Source organism: Rhinatrema bivittatum, chromosome 3 (genome assembly GCF_901001135.1).
Source record: "Rhinatrema bivittatum chromosome 3, aRhiBiv1.1, whole genome shotgun sequence".
NCBI classification, from domain to species: Eukaryota; Metazoa; Chordata; class Amphibia; order Gymnophiona; family Rhinatrematidae; genus Rhinatrema; species Rhinatrema bivittatum.
This window is the reverse complement of record NC_042617.1, coordinates 302,603,238-302,620,488: the sequence shown is the minus strand read 5'-3', so window position 1 is coordinate 302,620,488 and position 17,251 is coordinate 302,603,238. Positions and strand designations below refer to the sequence as shown.

Here is a 17,251-nt window from a genome sequence, read left to right as displayed (position 1 = left end):
CTACGAACGGGAGGGGATTTTTGCACATTCGGGATGGGGGGGGGGGGGCAATACTGGCCTTTTTAAAAGATGGGCCACCAATGTGCATTTTCACCCTTTCCTTGTGATATTTTTTATTGTGGGCTTTTTTTTTCTGTGATAAAACTTATCACAGAGAAATGGCTACAATATTTTACCAGAGAAGGTCCAATTATCACAGAAACTCTCCCCCCCCCCCCCTGTGATATTTCCTGCAGTAAAATATCATGGCTTGATAAATGACCCCCTAGGTTTGTACCTAAGGTAATGGAGGGTAAAGTGACTTGCCCAACGTCACAAGGAGCAGGGCTTTCAGAACTTTGCTGTAGAATATTAAATGATCTTTGCTAGCTTTGGAGGAGAAATGTAAATTAGAAGAATCCTTGGGTATATACAGGGCTGACCCTATGGGTGGGAATAGAGCCTGGGGCAGCCAAAATGGGGATTGCCCCCTCAGAAATGAAGATCCCCCTCCGAGTGTGAAACGCAGGGATGGGAAGAGTGAACTGACGAGTTTGCCACTCTTACCTCAGACTTGAGGAGGCAGGGCTACTGCAACAGCATGGGGGCCAGTGTGAGGCAGTGGCAGTCCCCCCGATTTTCACCTTCCCCCCCCCCCCCCCCAAGGATAAGCCTGGGTGTATATAATATGCCCGTCGCCGGTAACTTCACTGAATATTCTACAGCAGGGGTGGCCATAAACAAGCAAGCGTTTTAAAGATATCCACACTGAATATGCATGATATAGATTTGTATACAATGGAGGCAGTACATGCAAATCTATCTCATGCATATTCCTTGTGGATAAGCTGAAAACCTTGCCTGTTTGTGGCTCTTGAGGACTGGAGTTCACCACCCCTGTTCTACAGCAAAGTTTTGAAAACCCTAGAAAGAACTGATGATAGCAGTATATTACAGATGACTTTTAGCAATAAGTACATCTATATTTTTTTTAAGGTAATTGACCTTTTAAAGGTATTTCTTTTTGTTCAATAGTGAAAAGGAAAACTTGGTCACTTTGACACAGTACAATGATATGCAGTGACATGCTCCCAATTTCTTATCAAGGGGGTTTCACCAGCTCTGCTACACTTGGTGCTGCTCTCTGTCCTCACAAATTTATTTAACAAAGGGCATCTCCCCCCTCCACACACACACACCTCTCTGCAGCATATCATTGGTGACAAAGGGAAGGAAATGACTAAGGAGGCTAAACTAGGTAGGGTTTTCCTGCTAATTCAGTTAAGGGAGTTGCTTCTTTTTCTCCTCCATGAAAAAGGCCCAGGTGGTAAAGCTGGTTGTAGACAGGGCTGCCAGCTGTTGGCAAATTTTAACTGTATTGACAGACAAGTAAAAAAAATAAAAGAATTTAAAAAATGACATGTTCATAAAAAAAAAAAATTAAAACAGCATGCGCAATGGCCCTGTTTCTCTGGTGCCATGGGGCTCAGGCTCTGCGAGGCTGCAGACCTCTGGAATCAGTAGCTACATCTCAACCACTGCGTGCATGATTTTCCAGTACTCTGAGTCTACCCACCTGCATCTGACCACCAGCAAGAATGGTTCCTGCATCAGCACTCCCCGGATGGAGCATAGCGAAAGTCTTGAAGTCTTTCAGAAAACTGTCTGTACCCCTGTGGCTGAGTTTGCAATTGCTGGACAGGTTGGGACCCCGTTAGGGAGCAGAGCTAACCAACACGTGGCGAAGATCAGCAGGGCCTGCCTGAGCATGACAGGACCTCCTATATGGATGAGCGAAACTTGTTGCAGCAGTCCTCTAGTTGAAACACAGACCTAAAGACTCTTGATGCATAGGAGGGTGAACTCTGCAGTGCATAAAGGGGTGGGTTTCAGCACAGCAAGTCCAGCTGTACACAAAATAGTGATGGTAAAACAGGTGTCTGTAAAAAAAATTAGCTGGTCAGGCCTGGATTTAGCCATAGGCAACAGCCTAGGGTGCCAAATCTTTGAAGGATCCAAATCCCTGGGCCATGAAAATCCTGCTCCCACTTACTTTAGAGCAGAGCTTTCCAAACTGTGTGTCGGGACACGTTAGTGTGTCGCCTGCAGTGTGCAGGTGTGTCGCGCAAGCCCGGTCAACTCTGATGCGAGTTTGGGCTTTTTTTTTTCTAGAGATTCACTTTTTTTTTTCAGTTTATGGGTTGCTTATTATTGGGTGATTTTTGCTGTCAATCGCGTTTTTTGGGGGGGCTTGGTGGGTGGAACGAGCCCAGCCATCCTTGCATTGGCTGCTGCTGCCAATGAGGCCTGGCCATGAGGAGTACTGACTGCAAGCAGCAGTGTCTGGTGATCATGGAAGGGAGTGAAGCACTTAACTGGCAACAATCAAAAAGACGAAGTACATGAGTGTGGGGGCCAGACATGTGCTGGGGGGAGAGAGATGAGTGAGTGGGGGGCAAACGTGCTGGGGGGACAGACATGTGCTTGAGGGGGAGGAGAGAGATGAGGGTGTGGGGGACAGACAATTTGTTTTATTATTGTTTCTCATAAATTATAACAATAACATGAATCTTGGAATATATATTTTTAATATAAATTTAAAGTTTTCATGAGATAGGTTGTGTCGTGAAACATTTTATTTATGTATATATTTAAGGAAACATACATAAATTGTCGAAATATGTTTCATTCGTTTAACCTTTAACCTCTGGTTTACTAGTAGACTGAATTACCGTGTCGTGAAATTATGTTTGTCTAAAAAGTGTGTCACCAACATGAAAAGTTTGGAAAGCTCTGCTTTAGAGCCATGGCACTCTGTTTCCAGCTCACTTTCTGCTGCACAGTCCTGCCTACAGGCACCACAATCTTAAATCCAACCCTGCAGGTGGTCAGTAAACATCTGGCAGACGGTCCATAAAAAAATATTGCCACCTTGGTTGTGGGCTTAAATCCAGTGCAAGCAATTGTGCAGTGTTGTGCCAAGAATTGCACCCTCACAGATGGGATTAATTCTACAGTAGATCATAGAACTGGCCTATTATACCAAAATGTGTGAAAGGGGAAAGCCGGTAAAGATAAAGGAGTAATCTGATGTGCCCCTTTGTTACATTAGTCTCAAGGGGTTACTAATATCACCACAAAAGGAGCAGTGTATTCTTAAGGATAAAAGTATATGGCAGGGTTTCTACTCTACTCTTGCGGTAGCTATACTTGACTCTTGGATGGAGACTGAGTGTAACTCTTTAAAATCCTTAGCATCGCTCTTTTATTCTAATGGATTCTGAAAAAAAAATGTTAAATAATCAAAAAGTGAATAGGAAAGTGTTAAAATGTAAGTACAGACTGCATGAACTAGTTTTTTTTTTTAGGCTGTTCTGCTGCTAAATGAGGCACAATTTGTGGCAAAAATTGATTATCACTGGTTTCCTGTAAATTCAGCATTTCCCAATGCCCCACTTCAAGGCTGAAAAGAGAGCCCCAATACGAGCAGGCAGGCAGCCCTGAATCACTGCAAGCTGAGCTCAGCTTTGTATAAATGGGCACATTTACTCACCCTGGTCTCCTCCTCCTGCACATGTGCTGCGGAAAGCTTAGCTCATCCCTCTCTTGCTTCTCTGTTGTCTGAAATGTGTGTCAGTGGGGCATGCCTCCGACTCTATCACATGCAGGCTCCACATGAGCCAGTTACTAATACATGGCTATGCCAAACATACTGCTAAATTAGTAACCTCCTCTTATTTTCCCTCCTAGCTAAGCGAGGGAACACAAACCTCTGCAAGGGCATGACCAAATACCCTCACCCACATATATACAGCACTGCCCTGAACCCAGCCAGTCACACGTGGAGACAATGACAGAGTACAGCCCACAGTCTGCTGCAGTCTGAAGCTATTGGGATAGACGCTTAGAAACCAGCAAAGAAGGACTTTGGTGCAAAATCCCTGCGACTCACTGCTTTCAGATATATAAACTGATCCATGCTGGAGTAGCACATTTGTGAACACTACTCTCCTCCAAAAAAGATACATAAATAGAACATAAAATGGATAATCCAGGTAAGATCAAACATTATTTTATTTGAATAGTGTGTGTACTATTTTTAATGTAGATACTGTCAATAAGGAAAGAAACCTTTACAACAATTTAAGGATGCTTCTGTCCATAGAAGTTTGATGCAGGGATATTGTGCCCTAGGTTATCAGTGCTCCCCCACGACTGTCACAACTTTCCTGCCAGTTCTGCTACATACAGGACTTAATACTGCAATTTATCTGGGTTGTGAATAACCCCATAGCTTGACTGCTTAATCTAATAATTCAGGTTTTGGGTTGTTTTTTTTCAGAATATAGGACAACTGTTCTGAGGGATTCAACCCTCCTGAACGTTTAGATTTTCAGTGCAGCCAGAGGTTTTTATTCTGTATGTCAGACTTTAAAAGGCTCTTACTGAATTTCAGAAGGGGCATTTAAATATTAAATGGTCTTTTATTTCCAGAGTGTCTTTTAAGATGGGATATTTATTGGGTACCCTTTTATTTGCATTAATATTACTATTCGGAAAGAGAGTGTGTGTGTGTGTGTGTGTGTGGGGGGGGGGGGGGGGTATTTATTGTCTCCTCTATTTGCATGGATATTATTTATTGGGAGTGCTGCCCAGGTATTATTAGATGCCCTTTTTAAATGCATAGATATTATCTATTGGATATGGAGGTGACTAATGAATTCATGAGGCCGTCTGTGCGGGAGGCTTTTTTCAGTAATTAATTTCTTCCAGACAAGGATTGGAATAGCGCAATTCCTTCATTTACACTTTTTTTTTTTTTGGGGGGGGGGCGCGTCGCTTTAGGGCGCTGCGGCATCCACACAAGCTATCATCCCCCCCCCCCTGGTTTTCTTCCTCACCTGCCATGGATCCCATACCGTCCCTGGAACGGTAACTTTCACTAGGCTGGAAAGGCTCCGGCAATGGAGCTACACCATTATCTAGCATTATTACCACTGATGTTTTGTGGCAGCCCGGGCGGCAGATTCCTCCGGCCAGCCACGATACTACGGAGAGGCTCAGGTGACGCGTGACGAGGAGGCGGCTCAGCCCCAGCCAGCGCGCGAGCTGCATCCTGGCGCATTCTGGAGGAGAGGGGAGGGACATGATAGACTCGGCGGTGGCGCGTGCATTTCCCGCGACAGGCGAGCGGGTTGCACCTGCTCCCCGCGCGTTCCTGCTGCCCCCAGCCATGCACGTGCGCCTGGCGGAGCCGCACGGATCACGTGGCGCATGTCGCCTGCACGTGAGGGAGCAGCACGAGCGCCGCCCGGTATGCGGTCGCGGGGGAACGTGCTATGGCGGGCCCCAAATGCTGGCTTTACCTCTGCACATTGAGTTGGTGGGGCTAACTCCTGTGGCCAGCAAACTCTGTGTTTTAAGGGGCGTTTTACCCAATTGAATCTAAGAATGGCGAGTTCCAAAGCCCACGACAGAGACAGGAGCTGTTGTCTGCTTGATGTTTAAATAAAAAAGTTATCTATATATTAAAAAAAAAAGTAAAGGGGTTAACCAGGACTGGCAGAACCTATCTATTATAAAGCGGATCCATCTGGTTGCCTTACCTAAAAGTAACCCTTCTACAGTCAGGTCTGGTTGTCAGGGTAACCAAGAAATGCAAATTAACCAGATTCTTATGTCAAGCCTATACAGACATATGATGACTGTTCACTGTGGACATCCTGAAAAGAAGGCCTGTTGGCTGCCTGGAGTAGAGAACCGGAGTTGATTATCTCTTCTGCTAGGGTTGCTTACTGATCTAGCCCTAGTTTTTACCCTACTGCATGCATTAATTTATAGTTCTAATTTCCCTAAAGAAATCAGGTATATAAGTCCTAGCATGCGATTGGGTAAAACTAGAACTTGACCAGCAATGGGGGGCGAGAGCTAGGAGAAGAAGGAAATGTGGATAGACAGGAAAAAAAGGAGCTAGTTGGCAGCCTTAATCCTTGGTTAGGGGTATATTTTGGCAGCATGCAGTGGCTTTATTGGTTATTCATTTCCCTGTTCTAAAGCCATTGTATTCCAGTTCCTGAAATCCAGAATTGGGATGGTGGCTAGAAAACCAGATCTGGCTATAATATCCAGTAAAAATAGAATTAGATCAGATAGTTTGGGCACCACACATAAGGGGAATATGAGATACATGTTACTGTGCAAGCTGCAGAAGAAAAATGCTTCATGTTCCCTGTGTGGCAGTGCTGTTGGCATCTCCTGCTTCATTCTGCTTTTCTTTTAGCTAGCACGTGTACAAGTTTCTTGAACACGTTAAATTTAGCAAAGATCTGTGGTGAGTCAGAAGATGCTGGGGTGGAGAATGTGGGCGTGGGACCAAACTGTGCTATTTGCTTCAGTAAACAGCTGGGACAGGAATAGTGATCATTTGGCAGCTGATAGGTGGTGGCATAAGAGCAGGTAATGCTTTTATCCTCTGCTAGCAGAAACAGTGATTTGTGAGATGAAAATTAAGCTGAGCGGGTTTCATATCATGACCCCTAGTTCTACAGCTTCCTTTTTATTGGAAAACGTTTGATTAGTGTGCATTATGGATCCCTTTCAAGTGTTTAAAAGTCTATCATATCCCCGTCTCTCCTCTTCTGGGGTATAGATATTTAGGGCCTTCGGCCTCATTTGATATGGTTTTCAATGCATACCCCCACCCCATTTTGGTTGTCTTTGTCTGGACCATTTCCATCCTGTCCTTTTTGAGAGACGGTCTCCAGAACTGAACACAGCACTCCAGATGAGGTCTCACCAAAGACCTGCATAGGGGCCTTCTCACCTCCTTTATTCCTGCTGGTTATTCCGTTATGCAGCCCAGCATCCCACTGGGTTTAGTCACCGCCTTGTCACATTGCTGCCTTCAGATAGTCAGACGCTTTCACCCTGAGGTCTTTCTCAGTCCACGCACATCAGTCTTTTGCTCCCCCCTTCTCCCCAGTCAGATACGGCTTGTTTGGATTACTGCATCCCAAATGCATTGACTGAACTTCTTCTGGAGCCATGCAAATCATGGGCACTAAGTGCGGCCATTAGGTGTTTCCATTGTGGGATGACTGGAGCTCCCTCTCCACCACAGGTTGTGACCAATGCCTCTGCAGCATGTCTAGATTTGGTCACCCAACCTGAATCGAGAATCAAACCCAGGTGCCCCTGAGCCGCAGGGCTGGCTTAACTGAACACTATTTAAGCAATAATGCCCACTGTTAAAGTGACTGTTGGTAAAAGTGACTTCCAACTGATAACTAAAATCATGACTTCAAAGTAGAAGTAAAATGTGTGCTTTCTGTTGCTGACTGATGATGAAACTATCATTGTCTAGTGGTGTCAGCAAACTGATGACACCAGCTATAGAAAAAAAAACCCAACATCTTCTGAACTTTGGATTTTGTTCTCCATAGGCAATAAATAACCTGAGTCTGTGGAAGAACAGTTCTGACTTCTGTCTGGAGTAGATATGAGCTGGAAGTCTCAAATCAGTCTGATTTTATGATAGTTCAAGTGAATGAAGAGCTTGCTTTAAAAGCATTAAACCAGTTGTTAAGAGATGTTTAATTCAGTCATAGCCACACTTTGGGGGCTGCCTAGTATTCGCTTTGAAAACGATTGTTAATCTTGTAATTAACAGAGAAGTGTTAAATAATCCAGTTTCAACCTTCATTGCATAGAAGACTCTGATTTTGGTGACCAGTTGTGAGAAGATTAGCATGGATACACTGCTGACCTGGTTTATGTAAGCTCACCTACCTAGAAAACAGGCTGCACATGGAGTCAGCCACCCAGCTCTCCCTTGTAATCTGTCAGGGGTCAGTGCACATCTTCAGTCCCTCTAGACTGCTTTGCATAGCAGCAGCTAACATTGGCATAACAAAGTGGCACACTTCCCGACTGTAGTGTTTTTCTTGTCACTAGGAGATAAGGTTGTGAAATCTGCTTATCCCAGTTTGCTGATCAATGTGACTTAGAAAGGCAAGGGATCCAGAGCTTTGACACCAATTCACCTTAATAGGGCATTTGCTGGATCTGAAGATCACTGTTACCCGAAGACTACTGCTGCTATCCTGCCCATAATAGCACTTCAAAGTTTATTTCATATTGTGTCAAGTGCAGAAACTCTGCCCATCTTGTACCTCTCCTGCCCCAGAAGTAGCTGCATGTCTGCTCTTTTGAAGGGCTGCAATTGTTAATCTCACTGGGATCCTGGTTGGGTAAAAGATGCTTTATAATTTAAAATTACTGTTACTTAATGTTGCTATATTTTCATTTCTGCCAGCAGTTGCTTTCTAGGGATACATCCAAACAGAGTTAAAGTCTTTTCTCACCTTCCAAAGAAGCCGTATTTTTTAATGTTTTTCAATTTTAGTTTTGTTTTCAACTCCAGGGAAATTTTCTGTTTCAGCTCATTCTGATGATATGGAAATTAGCCTAGTGGTTAGAGTACTGGACTGTGATTCAAGAAAAATCCTATTGTATGTAAGCATGAGCGTAAGACTTCCCTCTGCCCCCAGCTCTGGGCCCTGTTTACTAAGCATTTTTCTTATAGACAGAAAATGAAAGAAAACCTTTAGTAAATAACTCCCTCTCAGGCCGATGCAATATCGGTGCGCGTAAAACGGGAGCCCGTGATTGCGTGCCCACTCTCCTAAAATGTGCCGATCCACCCCTCCCGGGTGCACGGTTTAATATTAAAATTAGCTGCCATGGTAAAAAGGAGAGACTAGGGGAAATTGTGCATCCCTAGCGCCTCCTTGGCATCGAGCGCCCAGGAGAGGTGGCTGTCAGTGCGGGTTAGGAAAAGGACACTCAATATGAGCATCCATTTTCTCTCGCTACCGGCACAATATACACGGCCTGGACTATATATATTCTAAGTGCATATTAGGCACCCAAAAATTTTATATTTTTTTTTTAGCAATATATATTTTTTTTTTACATGATTCCGCTTTCTGTGAGCCCTCCTACTTAGTATCACGACAATGCTAGTAGGAGGGATCACAGAAAGCAGGAATTTTGTTTTTTTTTTACAATCCAGCCCTTGGGGCTGGCGTAAACTTTGCTGTATTACAAGGGCATATTGGCTGCGCAGGAAATTTTTTGCATCATGGGGATTAGCTAATAGCCTCATCTACATGTACTTTACATGCGAGGAGCGCTTTTAGCTATACGCTCGATTTGATGTACGTTTTGGATGCGCTAATCTCCATTTTGCATAGGGGGTTATGCTTTTCTGTGCACCCTCCGACTTAATATCATGGCGATATTAAGTCGGAGGTCCCGAAAAGTAAAAAAAAAAAAAAAAAAAAAATGGAAGTCGGCCAGCGGCTGTTGGGTTGAAAACCGGACGCTCAATTTTGCCGGTGTCCGGTTTCCGAGCCCGTGGCTGTCAGCGGGCTCGAGAACCGACGCCGGCAAAATTGAGCGTCGGCTGCCAAACCCGCTGACAGCTGCCACTCCTGTCAAAAAGGAGGCACTAGGGATTGCTAGTGTCCCTAGTGCCTCCTTTTGCCCGTTTCTACCGCCGGGCCTCATTTAAATACTGTATCGCGCGCACAGGCGAGTGGCCTGTGCACGCGCCGGGACAACCCGCTCTCCCGCGGACTTTACTGAATCGGCCTGTTAGTGAAGCCTCCCTGCATGTCTCACAGAAGACCCTTGTATATCTTCTATACTCCTTTTTGTTGTTTGTTTTTTCTGGAATCACTAGTGACAGATATCTCAGGCACTAGAAAAAAAGATGAATCTGCCAAATGCACTAACCTTGAGAGTTTGAGTCAGGTCTATTATTAATAGTGTGTGTCTCTGTTGGGCAGGGGCGGATTGGCCTATCGGGGGATCGGACATCCCCCGGTGGGCCGATCGCTCCAGTCACGTGGTCTGCCGTGCGAGGCCGTGACAGAGCCGCGCTCGGCAGACCACGTGATGTGTCCTGGGCCAGCCTGGGCGGTGAATACCCGGGCCGGTCCGACATCGTGAATCCACCGCTGCTGTTGGGTGGGGGGGGTATGGGTGGGGGGTATGGGTGGGCAGGGGGAAATTCTCAAAATCAGCTTATGGCCTGATCTGCCAAGCATTTTCCCACAGACCCAGAATGGAAGAAAAGCCTTAGAAATCATGCCCTCGGTTTGTTTGTGAAAAGACTGTCTTTAACCCATTTACACTGTAGATGTATAAATTAGTTGAAAAACAAAATGGCATCCCCCCTACATTGTTCCTTGGTGCCTCTACCCCTTTCTTTTCAGGAAACTGGGGGGGTGAGAGAAAAGAGGAGAGACGTGTGTTGTCATCTAGATATAGACTGGGGAAGGCATCCCTGGCCCCACAAAGCTCACAGTCTGCATGCCATGGTGCACCCACTTCCCTAGCTCCTAGACATGAAGTGGGGTCTTTCCATGCCCCAGATAGCAGCAGCGCGTGGGCAACTGTAAGCCAGCAATGGCTTCTAAATGAAAGCCTGCCGGTGAGGGTGTAAATCTTGCCATGGCTGACCCGTTCTTTTGTCTTGGCGGGCTGCAGATCAGCGGTGACCACTGGTGGTGGAACCTGGCCCACCAGAGCGTCCAGCCAGCAACTCCCCCCCGGTAACACTTTTCCCAGTTTGTAATCTGGAATGAAGGTAGGGCAGCAGGGGCCAGAAAGATGGAATTCAATAATTAGGCAGAAAGGTCTGTACAGGGCCCAACATAAAGAAAGGAGTTTTGACCTTCTAAGAATGGAGGAGTCGGTACCACCACAACAGTTAACTTGTTAAGAGACTGAAAGAACAGAGCACCATTTCAGACCCTGCAACCGAGTGTATTTCATGCTTCTCTCCCTCTTTCTTTATATGTCTCATTCCCCCAACTATTTTTCTTCCCTTTGCCTTGTTCTTTTTCTACCTTTGTTTACCCTTCGCTGGCTGTTTTTCCTTCTTCTTATCTCCAAGTTTCTCTTTATGTCTGTATTGTTGGATCCATTGTCCATGTGACTGTCATTAGCATTGCTGCTGTTCCCATAGCAGGAATGCACCTGTCACTCTTTTGCTTAACCTACTTTTAGACAAAAAAAAACAAAACAACTCTCAGCATCCTCCTTGCCCCCTGATGGAGGAACGTGGAGAAAGATTAAACTGCACGAGTAAATCATGTCTCTTGACAGCTCCACTAAACCAAGGCTGATCTCGTGTTGCTTTCCCTCCTAATCCCATTTCTTTTACACACTGCCTTTTTTTTTCCAAAATACAGAATCCCCTTTTATCCCTCCCCACACCCCTAACCCTTAGCTAGGATCTGTAATCGCTTGCCAGCAAGGCAGCCGTTATTGGATCATGAATCCAACCATGCCTGATCCAGTGATACAAATTCCCAGTCAATACCATGCTACTAAGAACGGTAAACTACTCCTAGCCTCTCCTCCCTACGAGGATCCCAATGCACTTTACCTTTGTTATATAGCACTGTAGAAATAAGCATGCAGCCACTTCTGTGGTGAATGGCCTGGTGGCACATTTCTCATGGGTTGGAAGTGAAGAAGGAATAACATGTATTTAGTATGGCAGTTCTCTGATTCAAGTTGGATAAAAGGAGTCCCGGGAAGGGAAAGTAACTTGCCCAGGATGTGGTGGCTGGGCTCCCAATCCCAGCTCGGTATGTGGAGGGTATGCAGTGTGACTTACAAGAGATGGCAGGGTAAGCCCTGGCGAGTGATGGTGTTTCTCTAGTTACTGTGCAGATAGATGCCTATGTGTCTTCCCTCATTTTTTATGCCTATGCCCATTCTGTGTTCAGGCCTGGCGCGACCGGGTGTGTGTATACCGTGCATTTGCACGAGGCAGCACACCCAGCAGGGCGGTGGGCCGGTGGCAGGAGAGGCCATGGGAATGCTGGCGGAGCCTAATCCACCGCCGGCTAAAGAGAGAGAGAGGCCGCTGGCAGAAGTCAACCCACCAGCTGCTCAGTTGCTAAAAATGAGGTTGGTGTTCCTGTGTCCACAGGCACACACAGCTTCTGCTCCCCCTGCCCCCCTCCCCCCGCAAGCAGAAAGGCTGGTGGGCCGTGGTGGAGTGGAGCTCATCCCTCCATGGCCTGAAGACAACAGGAGACCCGCAGGGCCACTGTGGAGCTCATCCCGCCATGGCCCAGCAACAAAAGGAGGCCCACAGGGCCATGGTGGAACTCATCCCACCACAGCCGAATGACAACAGGAGGCTGTGTGCATGAGCGAGTGAGAGCCTGTGTATGTGAGAGCCTGTGTGTGTGTTTGTCTTTGTGAGTTTGTGTGCCTGTGAATGTGCTTGTGTGAGTCTGTGTGCTTGTGTATGTGCCTGTGAGAGCCTATGTGTCACATATAGGCTCTCACAGGATTGCACAAACACATACAAAATATATCTGTGAGGGAGAGGGAGCCTGTGTATGAGAGAGAGAGGAAGTGTATGAGAGAATTGTGCATGTGTGTAAGAGAGACAATAAAATTTGTGCGTCCTACCTCCCCCAATCCATAACGATCTCAAAAGATCCCAGGGATGGAGAGCAGGAGATTTTTTTTAACCCTTATTAGTTTTAATTATTGATTTAATTTGATGCTTCTATTCTTTTGAAATATTTAAATTTTTTAGGGGAATAGACCATTTTTTAATTATTGGAATTTTTATTCATCAGATGTTTTGAAATATTTTATTGGTGTTTGGGAAATTTTCGATAATCTATTCATTAATTGACTTGAAATATTTTTCTGAATATGATTTTACTATATGATTGTTTTATATTTCTTGATTTTATTATTGAATGCTTTATGAAGAATGGTAATGTTTCTATTTTTCCATTGTTGCTCTGCATATAGAGGCTGGCTGCTTGTGGGTTCCAGTTCAGTTCTTCTCAGCACATTTCTGTTTATACTTTCTGATCTCTTTATTCTGTATTTGCTCAGGGTCTCTCTGTGTTCTGGCTATGTGTCTGAGGTGAGGTATTTTGCTGGCATGTAATTTCTGTGTAGGGATCTATAGCAGCCTGGTTTCCTAATAAGAGTATTATTGGTGTTCTAGGACCTGGTGTAATATGTGCAGTGTTGCCTTTTCATATATAGGGTTGTTTTGGTATGGGATGCTTACTATATTGTAATGGTTATTCTGTTTATTCATGGCTTTCTGAGGGTCAAGCTCACACCCAGCACGCGTTACAAAAAGTCTAATTCCATAGGTGCTCCAAGTGTCTTTTTTGCAGTTTTCTGGTTGGCACCATAACAGTGCATGTAAATATAATATGCATGTTGTGTTATTTTTGCCTTAGAAGACTGTACTTTTGAATGTTCTTTGTCATTTAAATTTGTTATAAATGCATAATTTGTGTGTGTCTGTAAAGGGTGTGTGTGTGTGTGTGAGGGAGGCAGGCATGTGTGCAAGGTTGTAAGATTTGTCTAGAATTCCTAATACCCTTCCCTATCCATGGGTTTTGGAGTGGGTGGAGAGTCAGTTTTTAAAACTATAGATTGCAGGAGGGAGTTGGGCTTTATTTGAGGGACAGGGACTGAATGAATTGGGGGGGGGGGGGGGGGTGGAAGCGGGGAAACAGCACAGTAATTGTTCGCAAGGGGCAGCGAAAAAGCTAGCACCGGCCCTGTGTACCTGGGCTGGGCATGGAGCTGTGCGTAGCTCTGTGCTTGTGTACTTTGGCTACCTGGCGTGTTTCTCTGGTTTCTGGGTTACCAGATGCATGTGTGGTTCCTCCCTCGGGCATGTGGCCGGCACACGTGTGACCGTGGGAAGCGGCCCGCTGCGGCTCCTCCTCCTCCTCCTCGGCGAGCTGTAGGAATGCGCCTGCAGGGGCCTCCCGCCCCTCCCTCTCGCATGTGTGCCGCCGAGGCCATGTGAGCCGCCGATCAGGTGGCGCGGCGGCGCTGGCTCCCTGCCCGAGCTCTCGCTATTCCTGTCGGCTCAGTGCAGGCAGCGAAAGGCGACACGTGAGCCCCTGACCTGATTGAAGGCTCAGGCGGCGCGTGGGCAGGGGGGGGGAGGGGGGAAAGTCGGGCAGCGCGGTCTGAGAAAAAAAAGAGAAAGGCAGCCGACGGCTGGAATCGCGGCTGAGGGCACAGATCAAGCTCTCCCCCCCCCCCCCTTAATGTTTCCAGGGCCCGCAGGCGATGAGTGGACCCAAGGCGCCAGGATATCCCTGAGTGCACAAACCCCCTCCGCTGCAAGGGGAGGAGAGGGGGCTTTCTCATCACGGGGACGGAATCGGTCTGGATCTTTACCTAAGAGCAGAGTCCAGCTGTGGCTTCCTGCATCTTCGCAGTCTTTCTTGGGTCTGCTGCTTTAGGATGACGGGGGTGAGCCCCTTATTTCGCTTAACCTTTTTTTTTTCTGTTTGGGGCGAGAGGAGCACAGAATTGTCATACATATAAATAGATGTATATTCTGTGGTTCTATTTATATTTTGCCGGAGTCTTTCCTGGCATTTTTCAGCCCTTGCAGTCTGCGTGTAGACGGAGCGGAGGGGGAGGAGCTTCAACACATTTCTTTCTCTTTCGTGGGGGAATGCGGGTGGAAAGGAGGGACCTGGGGGGAAGGGAGGGTACAAGAATCCCCCTGCGCTTTTACCACCTAGGTTCTTCATCATTTTGGGGTCGTCTTTTTTTTTTTAATAATTTTTAAATTTTGCAATCAATCATTTGATGCTTTTGCAAATAACACAAAGAGCAGGTCTAAATACATTATAGTCATTACAGTTGCCCTGCAAATAAGATAAACAGATCAGTTTCCATAACTGTTATAAATAGATTACACAACACATTTACATGCTGAATACTTTAAAAATTTAAGCAACTGTTTGCAGTCAGAAGCATGGTAAGGGTGGGATGCAGTGCAGTTTAAGAAAATCACATACCTGCTGTTGTGTGGCAAATAATTCAAATATTTACATATTGTAGATTAGCATATTAACATAGTAGTAGTTGGTGCCTCCCCACCAGCAACCTGCCAGACTGACCTAGTTGGGTTCTGGGGTGTTACAGCCTGCTGGTACCAAACTGGCATCTCCGTGACCTGCATTGTTTTAGTTATTTATTTTAAAACACTTATAGCTTGCTTATAGCGGACCAGCCCTACTAAGCCGATTGCAATACATCAGATTCATAGTTAAAACAAATCCATTCTTAAGCTAAAAACATGACCTCAAATAAAAAAACCCAGTAACAATCAGAGTGAGCACCTTGTTTCTAAACTGAAAAAATCTTCATTCCTCATACTGCTCCTTGGGGCTGTCAGTGATGGTGTAGTCCCGGAATAAGGCCTGGATCTGCTTGCAGCAGGCCTGGGTGGACACCGCCTCTCTCTGGAGCATGAAGCGGCTCCTAGTGATAAGAGCATCCTTGATGAAGCAGAACCTCCAAGCATCTTACATGGCTCCCCAGGCATCTGTCTTTGGGAATGGTCCATAGAATTTCAATTGATGCATCACATATTTCCCTGAAATGCAATTTCTGAATTCCATGTCCATTGGCGTCAAGAAATCCTGTGTGAAGGGGCATTCCCCGACTAGGTTAAAAGTCATCTCTTCTGCTGTGCATCTCCTCAGGAAGTGCTCGTACCTGCAGAGGCCTCATGCTTACAGGAATACCCTTATGGGTAAACCGCCCTGTTTGGCCATCCATGCAATGATGATTCACCAGTCTCCTAGATTCGACAGTTTGCCACACTGTGGTATAGGTGGCTTCCAGTAGCATGTTCAAATGTTTTGTGATGTCTATTGCACAGATCAGCATAGATGACCTTGTTATCCATAAAACGAGCATGACATTTGTAGTCTGAACGCCTTCATGAATAGCAGGGTAGAAGGGGTATCCAGATGTAGGGCAATAAAATCCTCTAGTTGCCCCTGCCTAGCTTTCTCCAGATTGGCAGTAGGAAGACCCGGAGTAGGAGGTGATACTAGTTATTTTCTTGGTCAGTGTCTGTCTGAGCTGTTCCATTGGCAGCTGAGGACACCACATGTCCTGCAGATCTAGGACTGACCTGGGTAGCGCAGGGACCCCCCTATAGAGAAACTTGTCAGGAGATGCTGGAGCCCATCTTGTCCTTCAGATCCATCCTCGGGCAGATTTAGGTCACCCTTTCTCCAATCCTGTCAGGCTCTTTGATGACTTTGCAGAATCAACCCAGGAAAATACTCACATTTTTACCAGGGCCTGGAGACTGTTGGTGACCTTTCTCGCTTTCCCAACGCAGCAGGGAGTCTACTTCGAAGGACGAGAAAGGGGTTTTGGACTTCTTTGCCTGCAGCATGGTCCGGTATCTCCAACAGACTCCTGCTGAAATAAAAAGTGATGCGGAACAGCCAGCTCACAAGAAAACTCTGCAAACAGAAGATCTCAGCCGTGGAAAACCACACATTCAAAACCAACTTTCTCACAAAAGTGTCCCTCTGCAAGAGAGGGTGTGCTCTGTCCATCTCCTTCACAAATTGCTGAACTGTGTTTTTCAGTCTGGACTCCAACTTGGGGGGGGGGGGGGGCTTCCACTAGGTTGCAACATTTCCAGAAGAAGCCATTGTCTTAGTCGTCAATAGTTGCAGAAGTAAATGCTAAAATAAGTGACCTACAAATAGCTTATGTTGAGTATTTGAAATCTTCATAATTAGTTCACCTTTACACCTTTATCAATATTTGTTTAAGAGTTCTGAAACAAGGTTCTTATGCATGTGTATCAAAAATGATCATGCCCAGAAAAGAAAGCAGGATTTAGAGTGGAGTGGCAGCCTAGGAGTTAGAGTAGTGGGGGGCTGTGACCTAGGAAAGCCAGAGTTCAAATCTTGCTGATGCTCTTTGTGACCATGAACATGTTACTGTACTCTCCATTCCTTCACTTATAAACATGGCCTGATTTACTATCATTTTTTTCCCCATAGACACAGAATGGGAGAAAAGCTTTAGTGAATGAGGCTGTTAGATCGTGAGTCTTCTGGGGACAGGGGGGTACCTGAATGTAACTTGCCTTGAGCTGCTAATGAAAAGGTATGAGCTAAATCCAAATAAATAGGGTGTTATGCAGAAAAGCCAGCATAAGACCAATTTGGGAGTGTACTGGGATCTTAGCCAAAAGTCTGAGCCCTCTATTTTCTATTTATATATATAGTTGTTCCTTCATCTGGGACCTGACAGTTTCCTTCTTTCTACTTCTAGCTGAGCTGAAGCTCGGGCTGGGATCTGGCAGCCATAAGCTTTCATTCAAAATTACTGGGGGATTTTGTTTCTCCTGTATGCACAT

At 45.7% G+C, this 17,251-nt stretch overlaps 1 protein-coding gene across 2 annotated transcripts in view; it reads left to right on the top strand.

The window, feature by feature from the left end:
* Window positions 1–3,718: 3,718 nt before the first annotated feature.
* The window catches only part of LOC115087645 (nuclear receptor subfamily 1 group D member 2-like), a 34,022-nt gene continuing 20,489 nt past the window's right edge, over window positions 3,719–17,251 (top strand). The window contains exon 1 of one of the 2 annotated variants that reach the window (XM_029595073.1): window positions 3,719–4,034. In XM_029595073.1, the coding sequence (XP_029450933.1) occupies window positions 4,022–4,034 (13 nt within the window). In that variant the 5' untranslated portion in view covers window positions 3,719–4,021. Of the gene's footprint in view, window positions 4,035–14,111; window positions 14,317–17,251 lie in introns of those variants that run through there. The other variant, XM_029595074.1, reaches the window with a different exon arrangement.